Here is a 19,240-nt window from a genome sequence, read left to right on the forward strand (position 1 = left end):
TTCTATTGTATTCAGGAATCTTCTGCTCAGAATTCCTCAGTTTCATATGGAAATAACCTTTTTAACATTAGTTTCTTCTTTACTTAGTTATTTAATTCTTTTCACAGTTTCTTGGCCAAAAGAAGTGTAAGGGAGGACATAGGATCATTTGATGCCCGTAATATTCCAAAAGAAATACGAGAGAGTGTTGAAGAACTTCTTTCTAAAAATAGAGCATCTTTTGATCCAAAGGTAATTCCTGATTGCATTACGTAAAATGAAAACAAGTCCAAAAAATGACCAAAAGAAAAGATCTGATTGCCTGGTTTGCCAGCAAAATTTTTAGGATGAACTTCAGTTAGAGAAAAAGTGATGAATTCTGCTTACAGAATTTGTCAGTATAAACAGATAAAGGTGTAGCAGAGATTACTCTGTTGCATATTGCCTTCTAAAGTGAAAATTTGGTTGGTGAGTGTGAAGGAGTGGGGTAAGAAGTCATTATGGAGTTCAGTACTCAAAGATTTTTCTACTGCTATAAAGTAAAACTCAGACCAGGGGATTCTAACTGGGTCCTTTGATGTCTTTATAATAGTAAGAATCTAATAAATCATTCATTGATTTAAAACTTGTTAATTTCAGTTTAGCTTTATAGTTGTAAAAATACCCATTGTTGTTTTTTACATGGTTTGATGGCCTTCAATACAATCTTGGTAACAATTTAAAAGATTAGTTCATTAGAAGAGTTGGCTTATTAGCATATTTAAGTTGGTAACTAGAAAATCCGTTGCAGTTACTTATCCTGTATTTATCTCTTCTACATTATACTTCAAGGACTTTCTTATAACAGCTTTACTTGTACTGAATTTTTCAGAATGCTAAACGAGCCAGTGCTGCAGCTGCTCCATTAGCAGCTTGGGTGAATGCCAACATCCAGTATTCCCATGTCCTAGAACGAATTCAGCCTTTGGAGAAAGAAAAGGCTGGCTTGGAAGCGTAAGTTAGACTCCATTACAAAATCAGAGTTTTTAATTCCAATGGTGGTGGGTGAAACTGAAGCTGCCAAGGAGGAATCTGAGTGTGAGGAAAGGCTTTTTTACTTGGGGTGACAGAGCGCTGGAACAAGCTGCCAGAGGGGTTATGGAGTCTTATCTTCTGATATTAAAATTGTGCTTGGACACGATCCTGCTTTAGCAGAGGGTTGGACTAGATGATCTCCAGAGGTAATTTCCAAACCTAACCATTCTGCGATTCTATGTGAAGTTTATTAAAAACAAAAGATAATCTCATCCAGAGGTAATAAAATGTGCATACTGAGACAGAAAAAGTAAGTGTGCAATAGTTTCTTTTTCCTGGAAGCTATGCCTTGGATATTTTTTGTACAATCATGAGTTACCTGTCTCAGCTGAATACTGTCAAGGAGAAATTAGCATCACAGGTATGCTTAAAATGTATTCTGCCAGTGAAACCCATGCTATTTTATGAGGTATACAGTTCCTCTTTTTCAGTCATGTACCAAGCATTATAAGTTTCTCCTTGGGATCAGAAAGATAAAATATAGTCCTATGACCATCCATCACCTGAGGAATCTATACTGATTGTTTTTACAGGTCTTAAAATTCGGTATGAAAAGAATTTGTTCTGATCTTTAGGGATGGGGTGTTTGGTTTCCATTTTAAAAACTGTGTGATGAGAAGTACTCAAAGCTTTTACATGTGAAAATACATATTTCAATATAAAATTAATGAAGAACATTTTTGAACTATCTCTATGCAAATTACTTTTTTGTTATATTTACTCTTTATTTTTCCTTGGTTCCATAGTCTTAAAATAAATGTTACATTTTTATAGTAATCTCAAGAAAACTGAAGACAGAAAACGGAAGTTAGAGGATCTTCTGAACTCTGTTGGTCAAAAAGTATTGGAACTGAAAGACAAGTAAGTTGCGTGTGTTTATTTCAAGATATAAATAAAAAGTATGGATGATTTTACAGTATGAATAATGAATTTTATCTAAGGAAATGTAACTTCCAGTCCTGCAAGATATTTACATCAGAATTAGTGATGCTTAGGCTATCTGTACTCTCAGTGGAGGTAAATACTGTAAGATTACAATTCATCTCTTTGATCAGATGAAATAAATGCTCCTTAAAAGTACCTGCTCTCACTACTGACTGTGTTGGTAACTTTATTATAGGCATTGTAGATATCAAAAGTAAACAGTGTGTTTATCACCTTCTGAATCACAGAGGACTTCAATGACTCCTTAGGACTTCGGAAACATTCCTATACAAAACTTCTGCTGATCACAGCTTGAAGAGAGGCAGTTCTATTTCTTTTAGGGTGGCCTACTTTTCTGACAGTTAGCTAGTTAGCTATCTTCTTTTTTCTTAGCCTTTCATCAAGTACATGACTCACAGAGGCATAAAAATAGATCTGGTAAATGTTTATACTTTCTCCAAATTCTGTTTAATCCAAGTTTTTTAGTTTGATGTTTTTAGTATGTACTTAGTATAGGAGATACTTTGCAACCTGACATATGTACATATTACTAAAAGTCATGTTTTGTACTCTGCAAAAAAAAAAAGATAATTCTTGTATTCTTGTAAATCAACTATACAGTGTTTTCTTAGATTAATTAAATACTATATATTAGAGTTAAATATATTAATTTATATACCATATATTCTATATTTATAAAGTCATATATCAATGTATTACTTTGAATAGGTGGATTAAATATATTAAATTATTTTAAATATTAATCAAACTAATTAGATATTGAACAGTATGAAAAAATATCTGAGCCATACTTGTTTTTTGGGCATGTTCTTGCTTCATATTAGTTTACAAAATAGACTACTGTGAATTGAACTGGAGTCATCCATGTGAATTATTAATATTCTTTTTTAAACATTTAATAGATAAAAGTTACCAAATAGTTACAAATGTATGGTATGGCATTAAGCCTGCTGTTGTCCTGACTAGGTGCAAAACAAAACTTTATACAATCACTAAAATTGCCAGGCTTTTTAAGTAGAAGATTTTCAGACATTATAGTCTGTATTTCAAATCCATTTTTAAATCTCACCTGTGCATCCATCTGAATTTTGTTAGCTAAAAGTCTGACAAGCCCATCTGCCAATTGAAAGCAGAAGGTATTAAAAAAAAGAACTACTGCAATTGCATTCTTTGTTAACAATAAGCAAGGCATTCATTACAAATTCAATCAATTAAACTTCCTTGAAAATAACTGTTGGTAAGTTTAGTAGTTCATGATGGCAATTACAAAGAGTATTTGTTTTACAGGTTCCAGAACAGAACAACAGAAGCAGCAAAACTTGAAGCAGAACTAAGTAAAGCTCAGAAAACATTGAAAGCTGCAGAGGTATTGATAAATCAACTCGATAGGGAGCACAAAAGATGGAGCACTCAGGTTAGTGAAAATTTTCAAAAGTACATCTTATAACTGATATTTTGAAAATACAGTTTTTGCACTGCTTGGAGAATGTTATTTACTGTTTACATGCTTTTCTGCATGTCTCACAGTGCACATTTTTTGATTTCTCATTAGAAAATAAAGTTTTCCTTTTTTTCTGAAACTTCCTTTTACTTCACCATACTTATAATCTTGCTACCAAATGTGTAAAAATCCCCCAGTATTTAATAGAAAACATTCAAAATTCTGTGCTGGTTTTCAATCCCAAGAATGTAATTGTTATGATAGCTGAACATGTCAGCAGTTGGAATCTCCCACCTGAGATACAGCCAAAGGGACAGATTTAAAACAATTACAGTCTTAAAATGTATCACTTTCATGGCATTTGTGTTGTAAATGTGCATATAGGTATACCCAAAATGTTGGTTTGCTTCTGAAGTCTTCACTTAAATGCTTGAAACTTTTCTGCTGCTAAAGTAGGGAAGGTAAGCATATCTTACTTGCTCAAATGATATTTTTGAGAGAAACTGCCAAGTCTTTGGAGACACAGGCCCTTCTACAGTCTGAAACAAAAAAGAAAATCTGAAGATACATATAAGTGGAATATATCTGTCACCTCCAGAAAGCCCTAAGTAACTTTCATGGGTCAGAAGATCATAAGTCAGAAGAAATCTTCATGCAGAGATACATGATTCTGTGTCTCCACTGATACCGAGAAAAGCCTCAGCAATTAGACTAAATGCCTGCATTTTGGAGAACCAAAGTTAAAGTTAGATGAATCCTTCTTGTAGATTGTCCGCCATAGTGGAAAAATTTGGAAGGTTTTCCTCTGAAAGTAGCTTTATATAACTACCTGCTATAATAAGGATTGGATATATTTGAACCCTAGTGTTTAAATGCTTCTAAAAGTGATTCCTCACAGTTTTTCATCTTGGTACATTAAAAAATTCAGACTATCTATTAATGGTATGCTGTAGATTAAACTGGCAGATAGATTAGAACTCATCCCATAATGAAGACAGTGAAAAGGCATTATTTGTCTCCCTTTAAAGTAAGGAGGAAGCAATAAAAAGTTGCCTTTATTTTGTGTATCAGCATTTCCTTTTAATGTCAATTTTGTTAAAGTAAAAGAAAAAAGTAACAGGACTTTTACACCAATTATGGCAGTCACATATTATGTTGATACACTGTATTTTTCTTCAAAATACTGGAACATTTCAAAACAGGGTTGATTTAGTGCAGATAAATTATTTGAAGATATATGATAAATTTGTTTTATCATGTAAGTGTACAGTAAGTATAATAGTTGCATATAGCATTTATTGTCTGTATACATATTGTAAGTTATACTTACAGCCCAGCTGTGACTAGGATCACATATTTCTTATCTTTCTTACTATAATACCATTTTCCATTTGCTTATAAGTTGAACTGTTCATCAGATTCATGGATTTTTATCAGCTACACTGTCAGAAATATCTGTGCATTCTGTAGCCCAGAGCTGAAAGGATTTTTTCCCCTACCTCCATGTGTCTTAGCTAGGTATAGATACCTGAAATGCAAGAAGAGAAACTGTCTCAACTGTATTGCCAATGGCAGGCAAACTTAATTCTGACATTTTAGTAGCTGATGAGATGTATTAATGCAGTTTCTGTTTGCAAAACAGCTATATTTCTGTACTTCTTTTTTGGAAGGTGTCAGAGATAACAGATGACCTGGCAACGTTGCCTAAAAGAGCTCAGTTAGCAGCTGCATTTATTACATATCTTTCTGCTGCTCCTGAGGATCAGAGGAAAAAGAGCTTGGATGAATGGACCAAATCAGCCGGCCTTGAAAGTAATTTTGTGTGTGTGTTTGTCAGTGTCTGCATGCAAGTAATTAAGCTTGATTGAGGAAGTGAGAAATGTCAGTAAGTTCTAATGAACTGTCTCAATTGTCTTTGTACTCCCAAATGAGAAGAGATGTTTTCTTACTCAATAAATATTTCTAGATACCGACAGACAATTTCTTAGAATCATTCTATGAAATTATTAAGATTGTAAATATTTATAAATAACTGTATCTCTATAGTCCTTGCTTAAAAAGAAAAGTTTACAAAAATGGATGTGTTCACCTTACCTGTTGTAAATTTGCCAGTGCATTCTGAATGCTTCTGCTTTTTCTGAAGTCATTTTTATCTGTTTGTTAGCAAAACTATAAAATATTTCTATGACAGCAGCTACTTATTAATAATAAGTTCAATAAAAGCAATAAAAAATAGATTAAAGGGTAATCTACAGACTTGCAGTCTATTAATAGACAAAGTCTCTAATACAAGACAAGTTCTGTATAGACTGGTAAATGCTTTTAAACTATGCAGACTGTAAGTGATGACAGAAACTTATACTTTCGTTTATCAGAGTTCGATTTACGACGGTTCCTGTGTACAGAAAGTGAGGAGTTAGTTTGGAAAAGTGAAGGTTTGCCTTCAGATGACCTTTCAATAGAAAATGCTCTTGTCATCTTGCAGGTAAATTTGCTTTTTTGTCTTGTCTTGGAAGTATTTAAATTTTTACAAATTTCAGTAACATGGCAACTTGAACTATTTAATTTGTGTTTATTATTGGCGTCACAGAGTGCACACACACAGAGAAATAAAGCAAAAGGAAAAAAAAAAGGAAAAGAAAATACATGTTTTCAGTTTTATTCCATATCACTGTTTTATTCCATATCAGTCTATTCAGGTTTAAAGTGTAAATAGTCATTAACACCAATACAACCAGTGGAAGATTATGTCCTGTATATGTTCACTTTGGCATATAATTTCTATTACTTTTTTTCTCAGAAAAAAGAAGAGGCTATATGCAGATACCTTTCAATACCTCTATATATATGCATATCTATTTATCTGTCTATCTACCTACCTAATAATCCTTGAGAAAAGGAAAAAATTCAGTTTTATCATACATATAGATATAGAATTTCTATATATATGATAAACATAATATAACATATTACTATATATGTAATATTCTAGTCATTTATTAGGTCTACTAACAAATAAATATTTAATGGCATGAGGCGAATCTGCATTTACTACAGGTGATTTGCTTAGATTATTTATGATTCAAATTAGTTAACGATTTGTCTTCAGTTTGAATTTATCTTGCTTTATCATCCTTTTAGTAGATATGTATATTCTTTTCTCAGTTTGATTAAAAAGCCTTTCAATAAACATTGTCTTGTACAATTAAAGCTACTTATATGCTACAATAGATTGAGCTCTTAAAAACCTCACTGTGTGTAAAGAGCTTTTTGAAGCACTCAATCAGGTCAAATAATTTTCCTTGTGTATATCCTTATAAAGCTGAAATTGGACATGGTATTTTACCAGTGTGATCTACAGTACAGTTCTCAGCCTTTTCATCTTCTGATGATCTTCTAATACTCATCATCTTCCCCTGTCTTTCAGTTTGAGATGTGTGTAGCTACTCAGTTTGGAATACTGGAACTCCATTTAAAAAAAGCCCCAAACTTGGAAATGTTTTTCTATCAGACTGAACCAGAGAATTGTTGAAAATGCACGTTTAAACCTTCAGAAAGATTGCTGACACAAAACTGGGGGACATAGGTGATGCACCAAGATGATCTGCTGGCTGGAGCATGTCTGCTATGAAGTTAGGCTGAGAGAGCTGGGGTTGTACAGCCTGGAGAAAAGAAGGCTCTGGGGACACTTCACTGCAGCCTTTCAATACTTAAAGAGGACATACAGAAAAGAGGGAGAACAAGTCTTTACATGGGCAGATAATAAGAGGAGAAGGAAGAATAGTTATAAACTAAATGAGGAGAGATTTAGATTAGATGTTAGGAAAAAATTTTTTATATAGAGTGTAGTGAGGCAGTGGCACAGGTTGTCCAGAGAAGCTGTAGATTCCCCTTCCCTGAAAGTGCTCAAAGTCAGGTTGTATTGGGACCATGGGCAACCTGATCTAGTGAGAAGCATCCCTGCCCTTGGCAGGGATGTTGGAACTAAATGATATTTAAGGGACTTTCCTATCCAAGCCATTCTATGACTGAGTCTCTGATACACAAGAGGGTAAAGTTGAAGCCCAGAGGGTCCTTGATAGACTGGAGAAATGGGCTGACAGGAACCTTCATGAAGTTCAGGAATGGGAATTACACAGTCCTGGGTAGTAACAACCCCATGTACCAGCATGTGCTGAGGACCAAGCAGTTACAAAGCAGATTTGCAGAAAAGGAGCTGGTGGTCATGGCAGACACCAGTTCATGAGTTCATGAGACAGTTATGGGCCCTTGCCAAAGAGAAAGCCAATGGTATCCTGGACAGCTTTAGGCAAAGTATTGGCAGCAGGTCAAGGGAGGTGCTCCCTCCCCTTCTCTCAGCACTGGTGAAGCCACACCTGGAATCCTGGGTCCAGTTGCGTGATCCGCAGCACCAGAGAGATGTGGATGTACTGGACAGAGTTGAGTGTAGCTTTGTGCCTGCAAAATACTTGTATTCATGATTCTTTCTAAAATGCATTGAAGTCCAAACCCAGAAGTATTGTACCTTTGCCCACCAGAGTAAGAAAAAGACTAATTAATAACTCTTCTGAGTTTAAAAACATTTGTGAATAACAAAAGCTGTAGATTATACTCATTGAATAGAGACTCCTGTTTTTAAGAGAAGGTGAAGAACTGCCTAATTTCAGCAGAACAAACATCCGAGAATTTTGGATTTGGGTACTCTCCATTTTTTTTTAAAGAGAGATAAAATGAAAGACATAAATTTCCTAGCCTGTTATTGTTTCTCTAAACAGTTTGTTAATTAAAAAAGATTTTAAATTACATATTACATTAGTTTGGGGAAATAAAAAAAAGGATTCCAATTTTATTCTTAAAATAGATTTTAGTAAATATATTTTTATTTTTTTTTCCCTAGAGTAAAGTTTGCCCATTTCTGATAGACCCTTCTTTCCGGGCTACTGAATGGTTGAAGACACATTTGAAGGAATCACGTTTGGAAGTTATTAACCAACAGGTGCAGTATTTACTCTTGGGCTTTTCTGTTTGAACTTTCTCTATTCCAGATTTTACAGAGTAGTTTTTAGAAGTTTGTGATAGAAATCACCAAAAATTAGTTTATATTCTGTGAAACATACAATTCCCCACAGAGTTTTAGGTTATTTAAAATTGGAGGCTCAACCTCTGGTATTATTTCTACAAGTTTGTCTCTTTGTGCTACTATGTCCGAGAATGTCGTATTCCCTGCTAAGAGGAAGATAGACGAGATTTTCAAATACAGAGGTCTTTTGTATACTTGGTTGCAATTTGCTGGATTTCAGGAGTATATATACACACTTAATTCCTTATGATTGTTGTGTTGTATTATCTACATTGGAAAGAGTAAATTTGATTTCAGTTTGAGATTAGGGTACCTTAAATTCACTGTGTACCTGTAATTGTTTACCTGAGTAGTGAGATGCGGCTCAGTTGCACACGCATAGGCAGGCATCTGGTGCCATTCAGAAGTCCCTTATTGAACCCCATCTGGCTTCAAAATATTGCTTCAACAGCTTGTAGGTCTTCCACAGATCCCTGCTGGCTCTGTGGAACCCTTGTAGATACTCTGATGATAGTAGACAACATAGCTTTGGGTAATTGACAGTTTGTCCTGCTAGATGATCGGTCTGATTACCTTTTAGCCTCTGTTGCCTATATTGTCCAGGACCTCTGTTGACTGATGGGATCATAAGCACCACATGCATGTTTAAACACCTGTGTGCAACAAAAGACTGCCTGTAGACCTCTTAATAACGTGAATCCTGTGCTTAGTTCAGTTTTGAGACATAGCTACGTATTAAAATTTGAGATAAGAGACCTGGCCAGGACTTCCAGGTGCACCTGGCAGCCATGATAGTGAACCTGCTCTCTTCTGTTGCAGCATTTGAAAATCTAGGCATTTTAAATAGGTTTTCTTGATCAACAGATCAAATTTATTTAAACTAAACATTTAAAGCTAAACCCTGAAATATCATATGCATCTAATATGATTTTTATCTATATTACTGATTTTTAGATTTGGATTATTTGGTGTAATGCCTTCCTACTCATTCTGAAGTATTTGCATTTTTCAAAAAAGAATGAATCACAGGAATGTGTTTCTATTTATCCAGGACACCAACTTCCTAACTGCTCTTGAGCTGGCAGTGAGATTTGGGAAGACACTTATTATACAGGAAATGGATGGAGTGGAACCTGTACTTTACCCATTACTAAGAAAAGATCTTATTGCTCAAGGTAAATAACCAAGATCTTTACAAATGCTTGCTCAAAACTTTTGTAGTTTAGATCTATTTATATAAAACTTGACTTTTCTGAAAACATTAATGCTGTGTAGTTTTTTAGCTCTGTAGTATTAACCCACTACTAACACTTCAGTGTGTGAAATATGTTGGAGATATCCTTATTTAGTAAGTGGAAAAATATCAGAAAGTATTAAATTGAAAGTTATTTAAAAGTAAATTAAAAGTATTAAACTGAAGTTACAAAAATGTGTTTTTGTAGACTCTTAAAAATTTAAATTTTAAGTTGATTTCCAGTGATGATTTCAAACACATAGTTTTAATTGGAAACTTGGGCCTTAAATAAACCTGAAGTTACACAAATGCAGTTAGAAATCAAAGGTTTAGAATGTTGGTCTTCTTGCTTCTTTTGGATTTCTCCAAAGCTAAAGAAGACACACAGGTCTGATCCTGATGTGCTCTTGGAATGGGTAGGGTCATAGAGATCAGCAAAATGGTGGAATTTCGTGAAAGGAGTCCCTTAACCAATGCAAGAAAGATAAAAATCACAATGTTTAGGTTTTACAATATAATATCTCTGTTTTGGACAGATAATATGTTCTACCTAACCATTTGTATGACTGCTTTGGACTTAGCTGCTTTAAAGAATTTTTTTTTAATATGAAAAATTGTGATAAAATTTATATAATTTTTTAGCAAAAATAAATCATAATTATGCAAGTATCTCAGCATAAATTTTGTTGAATTATGTTAAATATTTTGAAATTATATCAAGAGAACTTGGTGAATTAGAAAGTATAGCAATGTGTGTTTTAAGTACTTTCTAAATTACAGTAACTAAAATAGAATTGCATTATCCTTTGTAATTGTATTTCTGCCTCAAGTGGTCATTCCTCAGCATGTACCATGTAATTTACTGTATAAACTTTGGGTACTAGAAATAGCTCAAGACTCTTTTTTTGCTGTCATTTCATCTACTATTGAGATCTAATGATGTGTGAGGTAGCAGTAATTCTTCAAATGTAAGTACCTGCTAAAAATAAATGCAAATACCATAGGATTAATATATACATTTATCACCAATATAAGAAAGATCTGTTTAGGGAAAAGAAAGTGTTATTTAAATCAGTCTTCCATTACAGATGCACTTGCTTGTTTATTTTCATTGACAGAATGGAACCAAAGTAGTGATTTCAGGGATCTGTGGAGGGTTAGGTAGAACACTGTAACAATTTTTTTTTTGTCCCTCTAGCTTCTGCCGAATTTTGGAGAGCTAATGAGATACAGTATGAAAGATGACTGTGTCTGCAGAACTGTGGAGAGAGCAGATTAAATGCAAATATACTAGTTTGTTCAGGAAAATTGCTTATAACACTCAGACATCCTCTTTTGCTTTTTAATGAGCTACGTTAATGCCAGGTCTGTGCAGGTCTGAACTAAAGAGCTGTTGTTGGAGAAGGAAAAATGGGTCATTATTTGAATCTTTTCCATTACTTTATAAGCAAGCATGCGCTCCTTCTTTTTGTCAAAATGTGGGTATGGGGACCTGTCTGCATTATTTTGGTTGTGATGACTGTACATCTCTTCATTACTTAGAATGAAATATTAGGAAAAATGTGAACATATATACTGCAGTAAATTCGCTTTTGTACAGCTTCCATTTTCTGTTTGGCGTTTTTACAACATAGTCTTAAAATTTATTCTGATCTTTGGCATAGAAGCAAAATTGGTATGGGATTTTCATCTCTACCAGTGTTTTAGCAAGAGATAAATGTTTCTGATCTGCACTCAGTGCTAAAAATAGAGAAGCACCTAAGTATGCCATCTTGGAAAGTTTTCTGGAACGAAAATTTGCACTTTTCAATTTATAATTCTGTTCTTATGTGTTTTTCAGTATCAGGAGGCAAAATCTTACTCTAATCATGTCATTGTCTGAGTCTATTCTTTTCTAATCCTGCTGGAATGGAAACCTGTTATGGAAGAGGGGCAGAGGGGGCTGTATTTTTATTCTGTAACAGTTTTATTCTGTAACAGGCATATTGAGGACTATTAGGAGTATAAACAGACTGAAACCATGACATCAGTTTTTTAATAAATCACTTGTTTCTTTCATAATATGATTAAGTTAAATATATTTATAATAATATACATCAATGTGATATTTATTTATGGAATATTTTTCTTTCATTCTGCTGTCTAGATATTCCATCATTTTTAGTTTCATTGACTTGCTCTATAACAGTTATCATAGGAAATAGTATCCTAATAGAATTAAGATTATACAGCAACATCAGCCTTCTACAAATAAATACAACAGATCCAGAGATGAAATCTAATGGGTTTGGGTGAGGAAATATTGAGCCATCTCAGATAGCCACTATATAATTATGGCTAGTATAGAGTGGTAGACCAATGTTTAAAGGTAAAGGAATATGTTTAAATTATGGCAAAATTCTTTCACATAGGTGGGATTCTTGAGGTCATCTTCTGTAGTGTTTTGTCTCCTATTCATGGTCTGAAGATTTCAAAAAGTTGTTAGCATTACTTTTACTTCAAATGCATTTTTGTCCTTGATGCTTTGTGTTCTGGATAAGGATAATTAAACTATTCAGGTGTATTAAATATTCTTACTATGTAATTTCCTAGATCATTGCTATGTTGTTAATTTTCTGTCTCTTAACAATACAGGTTAGGATGTGTTCTTTAAATTTTTTTGAATTTGTATTTTTTTCCAATCAATTTATAAATACATACTGTAAAATATATTTAGATCCATTGATCATAAAGTATTACACAAATACCACTGTTTTCAGATAATTATAGAATGTTCCAATCAGAGTGAGTATAACATCTGCTTGTTGTTTACAGGACCCCGTTATGCCATACAAATAGGTGAAAAACTGATAGATTATAATGAAGAGTTCCGTCTTTTTCTGTCAACAAGGAACCCAAATCCCTTCATTCCACCTGATGCTTCTTCTATTGTTACAGAAGTAAACTTTACCACAACAGCAAGTGGCTTAAGAGGACAGGTAGGCATTTAGAATAAAACCAGTGTATGTATAGTGAACATGCATAGCTGCATCCAGCACCAGGAATAAGCCCTATGGTGCAGTTTGCATTAATGGTTATGGATGTATTTTCAAGCTCACAAATATAAATAGTAAAATTTTTATGCACTTTGGAACCAAGGAGTGAGTCCAGTAGAGAAAATGAAAATGTTGTCAAAATGTAATCCAACAGATTAATTGCTAAGCCTTTGCTTTCTGTTCAAGATGCATTTATGGTACCATGGAACCATTTCTGTTATAGTTCTCCAGTGTCCTACTTAGAGAATAATGCTGGTATCATCAAGGTACTTCATGTACAGAAAAAAATGTAGTGAAACCAAAATACTGTGTATTTTATTTCCTTTAAAATGCTAGTAGCTGTTGAGGTTTTCTCTATAAAGTCTAGGAATCAAAGTGTAGCATACAAATGGAAGAAAGAAAAAAAAGAAGAGAAATCAATTAAGGGAAGAAAATCCCCTCCTTATTTGGTATGAAAGAAGTTTTTCTACACCAACAAGAGGCTTAGAATGGGATGTAGATAAGATGTTGATAAGTAAGATATAATTCAAATGTGATATATTTCAAATAGATAACCATACGGATTTTCTTCTTCTTCTGGAGGTATGGAATTAGCATCATACAATGAAAACTGACCCCTCTTGAAGTGGAAATGCAGAAAAAAAACCAACATAATTTTTGTTTTCTCTCTGTTTTTAGCTTTTGGCTTTAACAATTCAGCATGAAAAGCCTGATTTGGAAGAGCAGAAGACAAAGCTGTTGCAACAGGAAGAAGATAAGAAGATACAGTTAGCTAAACTTGAGGATTCTCTTTTGGAGGTAAAACCAATTTACCTCTTTAATATCTGTTATACCAATAAGGTGATAATCACATTATTGTGTGTTTGAATGAAGATGCTGGAAATGTTGGAGTAATGAGCCATCAGGATTTTTGATTAGAAAAAATAAGGGCATTATTTGCCTGGACCTGATGGAAGAGTGGAGTAGATAAGAAAGTACATCTGTTATGAAACTGTTAACACACCAAGAAGAGAAAACTTTATTAAAAAATATACTATTTCATTTTGAAATTATGAGTTTAAAAAAAAGCTACACTTTTACGCTTAGGAATCATGTCAAATGACTCTTTCTCAAGTTGAGAAATGATCCTATGTTGTGAAAAAAATGAAAAAAATCCCACCACAAAATGGAAAGATTGCCGAGAGAGACATTTAAAATTTTAAACCTCTACAATTGTTTCCTATTAGCAATGAGCTGTAATATTCTTTACAGTTAACATTCCCTGTCTTGCATTTAAAATTAATGTTCTCAATTTTCAGTTCATCTTTTTATTTTATTTAAAGTACTTATGCTCAGAAACAGCTATTCACCTTTATAATAAAAAAGTAGCTTCCAAGGAAGGACTGTTTTATTTTTTGTGTGTGTCTACCCATGGATTTCACATAAATTGTACTTCATGCTTGTAAGAATGGATCCTCAAATCCTGTCTTTCTGAAAGGTCAGAGGTGCAGGGAGATTGACCTGGTGCCCTAAACCCCTTGGTCTGTAGCTAAGTCACAGAACTTCGCAGTATTGAATGCAATGGATTAGCATGAAATAATAGTTTTGGCAGATTACACTGGCCATTTATTACACTGGCCCACAAGAGAGCTGGAGAGGGGCTTATTACGAGGATATGCAGCGACAGGACAAGGGAGGAATGGTTTTTAAGGAGAGTAAGTTTAGATTAGATATTACAAGGAAATTTTCTGCTGGGAGGGTGGTAAGGCACCTGTTCCTCTGGGAACCTCTGGGAACAGATTCCCCAGAGAACTTGGAGAGGCCTCATCCCTGGAAGTCTTCAAGGCCAGTTTGGATAGAGCTTTGAGGAACCTTATGTAGTGAGTGGCATCCCTGCCCATGGCAGGGGGGTTGGAACTAGATGGTCCCATCTAACCCAAACCATTTTATGATTCTCTTCTATGATTCTATGATTAATAGCTCAATTTTAGAATTTTGTACATAATTATTTTATGTGATTTGAATTTCCACATTTACTATCCCTATTGAACTCCCTATTAATTCTCAAATACTATGGTCAGCCTTTTCTTAAAACTCTGATGGGGCAGATTTCTCTTACAGGAAGAGGGAAACTTGCTCTCTAATAAAATTCCATATCCAGATTTGACCATTTTAACACCTTATTGTCTACCAGAAACTAAGGGTTCAGAGATACAACAAAACAAATGTTACTTTAGAACATACTTTTTATGGGATCTTGGAACTCAAAAATCTTCTTCATTTTTCTGATCTGAATTATCAAGTACAAAACTTAAAGACGTTGATGCCTAAGATATCTGCAACAAAAAGCATCTGAGTAGTAACAACAAGGTTGATTTCAATTTTGGAATTCTTGTTAGCAAGTTATCTTGAAATCAGAATACTCTTTGACCCTGAAGAACGAAATCGAAGGCTCAGTGAAAACTGGCAGGTGCTACATGGACTTCCTCAATAAAGGAGCCAATGTTGGATGAGATCTAGCTAAATTTAAGTTAATCTTAAAGCAACATTGCCATTCTATCTGAAGTACTGTACTGGTTTCCTTCTAAATGCCTCAGAGTAAAGACATGGGTGCTGTCTCATAGCACACAGTATGATTGCTCATGGATGAACTGGACTATCTGAAAAAGCAGGTGATCTTGTCCCAAACCTGTTTCAGGTAGAGAAGTGCATTCTACTACTCTAACTGGTGAATCTATGCCTCCAAATATTCTAAAATTATGTCCTACAGGTGGTTGCTCAGAACTGATTTGACTGACAAGCAGCCATTTATTTATTCAAAATAAATATTTTTATGTGTATTTACTGAAGGTTAGTAAAAAAACCTTAGATATAAGTGAACTATTTAAGTTGTTCCCACTTCTTAGAAGTGAAATTAATTGTTTAATTGCTTAATTAAATGAGGGGAACTCAGGAAAAATGTGAGACAATCTCAAGGATTTTAAAGTGATCTTTGATTATGAAACTTAAATTGTTGTAATGTGAATATTAATCTCAGTTGGAGATGAGAGTTCTATGAGAACTGGAATCCTTTTGAAAGAAAATGAATTTATGGATGACTGAGTACAGGAAGTTTTAACAAGTAGCCAACTTCAGGTTAAATGGGAAGTTAAACACAAGAAAGAAATACCCTAATCTGTATTTAACATGGGAATTCTAGTGCCTAAGACTCTGATAATAGAAATCATTCTCAAAATCCTGCTGATAACCTATGTTTCAGAATATGGCAGTCTGGATTTTTGGAGTATTTTCTTGAGCTGCATTTTCCATACTTTAAAAAATGTCTCAGTTTTTGGAGTAACCACCTGTTTTCTAGAACTCTTCAGATGTATTCAGTGATTCAGAAATGCATACAGATCAGAAAGATAGCTTCCAAAATGGTAACTTCACAGGATTTTTTTTTTAATGTAACATAGATGATTTTCTTTTTCCAGACACTTGCCACATCACAAGGCAATATACTAGAAAATAAGGATCTGATTGAATCTTTGAATCAAACTAAAGCAAGCAGTGCACTCATTCAAGAATCACTGGCTGAATCTTTCAGACTTCAGAGTTTCCTTGATAAGGTAGAAGAATATTTTAATCTTTAAAATACTGCTTTTCTCCTGCTAAAATTTTTTATCTAGAGAAGATACATACATCCACGGAGATAAAGGATGAGTAACATTATATTAATACTTTTTGGGTAAATGATATTTTAGATATTCAAGTACATGCAGTATTTTCAGCAATTAAAATGCTTTATTTTCTTATGCTGTGTAGTTACACAATTTAAAGTCTGCCAGTTTTAATTAAAGGAATTTGGGCAAGTAACGAATTTTGACTTTATTTTTTGCCATCCACTGTTGCAAACATTATAGTTCATATGGGTGTTTTTGCTTAATATGCTCCTTGCTATTGGAAGAGTTTAGATCATTGCTGATGCTATTCATCTGACATCCTGTTTTTATGACAGATTGCAGAGTTTTCTTCTGTGTTCTATTTGTTTAGTTTAACATTTCCCATTGAATTTTGGGATCTGTTCTGTGGTGGGAGAAGACCTTAGTGCCCTAGGGATTAATTTCCAACGTGTTCTTCATAATTTAAAGGATTTTTGATAAAATTTTTTTCTTCCAATTTTGAAATCTCAATACAGTGTTGAAGTCTGGAGTGCTGATCCCTCAATTTGAAGGCTTGGAAAGGGTTCGGTTTTCTAAATCAGTGGGAGTCATAGGAATGTTTTCTCGGTGGGCTGAGTAAATGTTTATGCAATAATCAGTAGGTGGCAGTAATGCACCTGGCTTTTTTATATGTGTGTTGTTTTTCTCCACAGGAGAGGGATGCCTATCTCCCTTTGGCTGAGAGTGCTAGCAAGATGTACTTCATTATCTCTGACTTATCCAAAATTAATAATATGTACCGCTTTAGTTTGGCGGCGTTCCTGCGGCTTTTCCAAAGGGCTCTGCAAAACAAGCAGGTATTTGCTTTTCTCCTGAAGCTGCTAATGATGCAGAAGAGTCCATCTGCTTTGATCCTTAGAATTTATGAGTCACTCTGGACATTTTTAAAAAAGCTTAGAATAACTGATGATGAAGTGTATATTAAGTAGCGATGCGGACCTGTTGTGCTTTAGACGTTCATCATAGAGGCATGTGGACTTCTAAATTATGTTGTATATAAATCACAGAATTTCTTTACCACCTGAAAGCAAAGTAACTCTTTGTGATTTCAGGTTTGTTCTTTGTCTATGGTGAATTGGGAAAACAAAGGTTGATTATAACTTTACTGAAGGCTTTATTTAAATAAATTAATTATTAAAATGCTAATAAAGCTAATCTTATCAACAAGGGGTAGCATAAGAAAATACCTGTATTTCTACATGGTTCATTTACCCGAAGGAAGGTCATAACTTTACTTTCTAACAGTTTGTAAGCATGCCTGCAGCCTGTCCTATTTAAAATGTAATTTTTAGTCTTCCGTATTCTTAGGCCAGTATATTATTATTGAAGCAAATAATGGATTTATCCCTTGTCACCTCACTCTTTAGATCTAAGTACCCACACTGAGTAATAGTGCATTTTCTTTTTATTAAGCATGTCCAAAATTCTTCATATTTTTCTTTGTTTTTACTTAGAAAGTCATTCACCAGCCTTTCATTGTGTTTCCTCTGTATTCCCCTTTATTCTGGCATTTGTGATTACAGCTTTCCTTCAGCTCCAGTCATTACTAGGAACACTGTTCTGACTGTGTGAACTGGCCTTCTTTGAAGTTCTTTTCACAGAAAGATGTGACTTCACTTCTTTTCCACAACATGATGTTTTGACTTCTTGTTCTTACTTTCACACTCCTTCATAATTTTTTTTTCTTCCTGCCTATTAATGTTAGCTATTTAAAGCTCAGCTTCTGGTTTTGCCTTTGTTGCTTGCTTTCTTTTTTCCTTCTCCTCTATTCGGTTCTTCATGCCAAGTGGTCTGTTAGACATGAGAAATGCATTAGGCAAATTGGTTACCCAACTGCCCTTCTTAAACTCATCTCTTCAAATTCCAGCATGGTAGAAAGGAAGTCATACTACCTGTAACACATTTCCTACCCCTTGGTCCCTTTCTTCTTTTGTCCTGTCAATTTTTTTTCCTGTTAGAATTAGTCTTTCAATCTATGAGCTTTGAAGGACAGTGTATACTTACTGTTTTCTACAGTGTTCATTTCAGTAGGGCCAAATATCATGGTTTGACGCTGGTGCAATGCCAGCGCCCCCATGAAAATATACCTTCCCAAATAAGTGCTGTGAGATGTGATCAGGAACAGAGCAGAGCAGGCCCAAGCTTAAAACAAAGGGAAAAACTTTATTAAGCTACTACTACTATAATGAAAGACACACAGAATTCAGAATGAAAACCCTCCAAAACACTCCTCCTCCTTCCCCCTCCCAGTTTCCACCAAAACACAGTGAGACACCACCCGGGATTCCTGATCAAGTTGCCACTCTTCATATAATCAGTACTCAGTCCATCAAGGGAGAGAGAAGTCTCTCTTGCACCACAGACCCCCCAGGAAACACAATTGCCACCTTTCTGTGTTTCCATGTCACACATGGCACTGCCCGGAGAAAATCTGCCAGTGTGACATTCTCCTTTCCATGTCACAGTGCTCTCACCACCGTGCATGGACAGACTGCTCATAGGGCTCCTTTAAGGATGCTTTGCCAAGGACCTAAAAAACAAGAGTTCAGTTTTGGGACCAGTGTCGTCCCCCCCCCCCCCCCCCCCCCCCCCCATTTTCTTCCTCCCCTGGGGCCAAGAGTCCAACAGCTTCTCCTTTTTGGGACCACAGTCCCCCCCATTTCCTCCTCCCCTGGGGCCGAGGGTCTCCAGAACAGAGATCATCTTCTTCCTGAAGACAGAGGGCACCACCACACCCTCCTCAAACTCTTCTCTGTTCACTCCATTCCTGTG

The 19,240-nt window shown here is 34.8% G+C and overlaps 1 protein-coding gene across 1 annotated transcript in view; it reads left to right on the forward strand.

The window, feature by feature from the left end:
- The window catches only part of DYNC2H1 (dynein cytoplasmic 2 heavy chain 1), a 146,901-nt gene that overhangs the window by 50,008 nt on the left and 77,653 nt on the right, over nt 1-19,240 (forward strand). The window contains exons 58-69 of the mRNA XM_053968680.1: nt 108-231; nt 851-972; nt 1,828-1,914; nt 3,286-3,412; nt 5,110-5,251; nt 5,815-5,924; nt 8,337-8,435; nt 9,571-9,694; nt 12,568-12,731; nt 13,467-13,586; nt 16,241-16,375; nt 17,122-17,265. Of these exons, the coding sequence (XP_053824655.1) occupies nt 108-231; nt 851-972; nt 1,828-1,914; nt 3,286-3,412; nt 5,110-5,251; nt 5,815-5,924; nt 8,337-8,435; nt 9,571-9,694; nt 12,568-12,731; nt 13,467-13,586; nt 16,241-16,375; nt 17,122-17,265 (1,498 nt within the window). The remainder of the gene's footprint in view (nt 1-107; nt 232-850; nt 973-1,827; nt 1,915-3,285; nt 3,413-5,109; nt 5,252-5,814; nt 5,925-8,336; nt 8,436-9,570; nt 9,695-12,567; nt 12,732-13,466; nt 13,587-16,240; nt 16,376-17,121; nt 17,266-19,240) is intronic.

The sequence above is a fragment of the Vidua chalybeata genome, chromosome 2 (assembly GCF_026979565.1).
Source record: "Vidua chalybeata isolate OUT-0048 chromosome 2, bVidCha1 merged haplotype, whole genome shotgun sequence".
Taxonomy (NCBI): domain Eukaryota; kingdom Metazoa; phylum Chordata; class Aves; order Passeriformes; family Viduidae; genus Vidua; species Vidua chalybeata.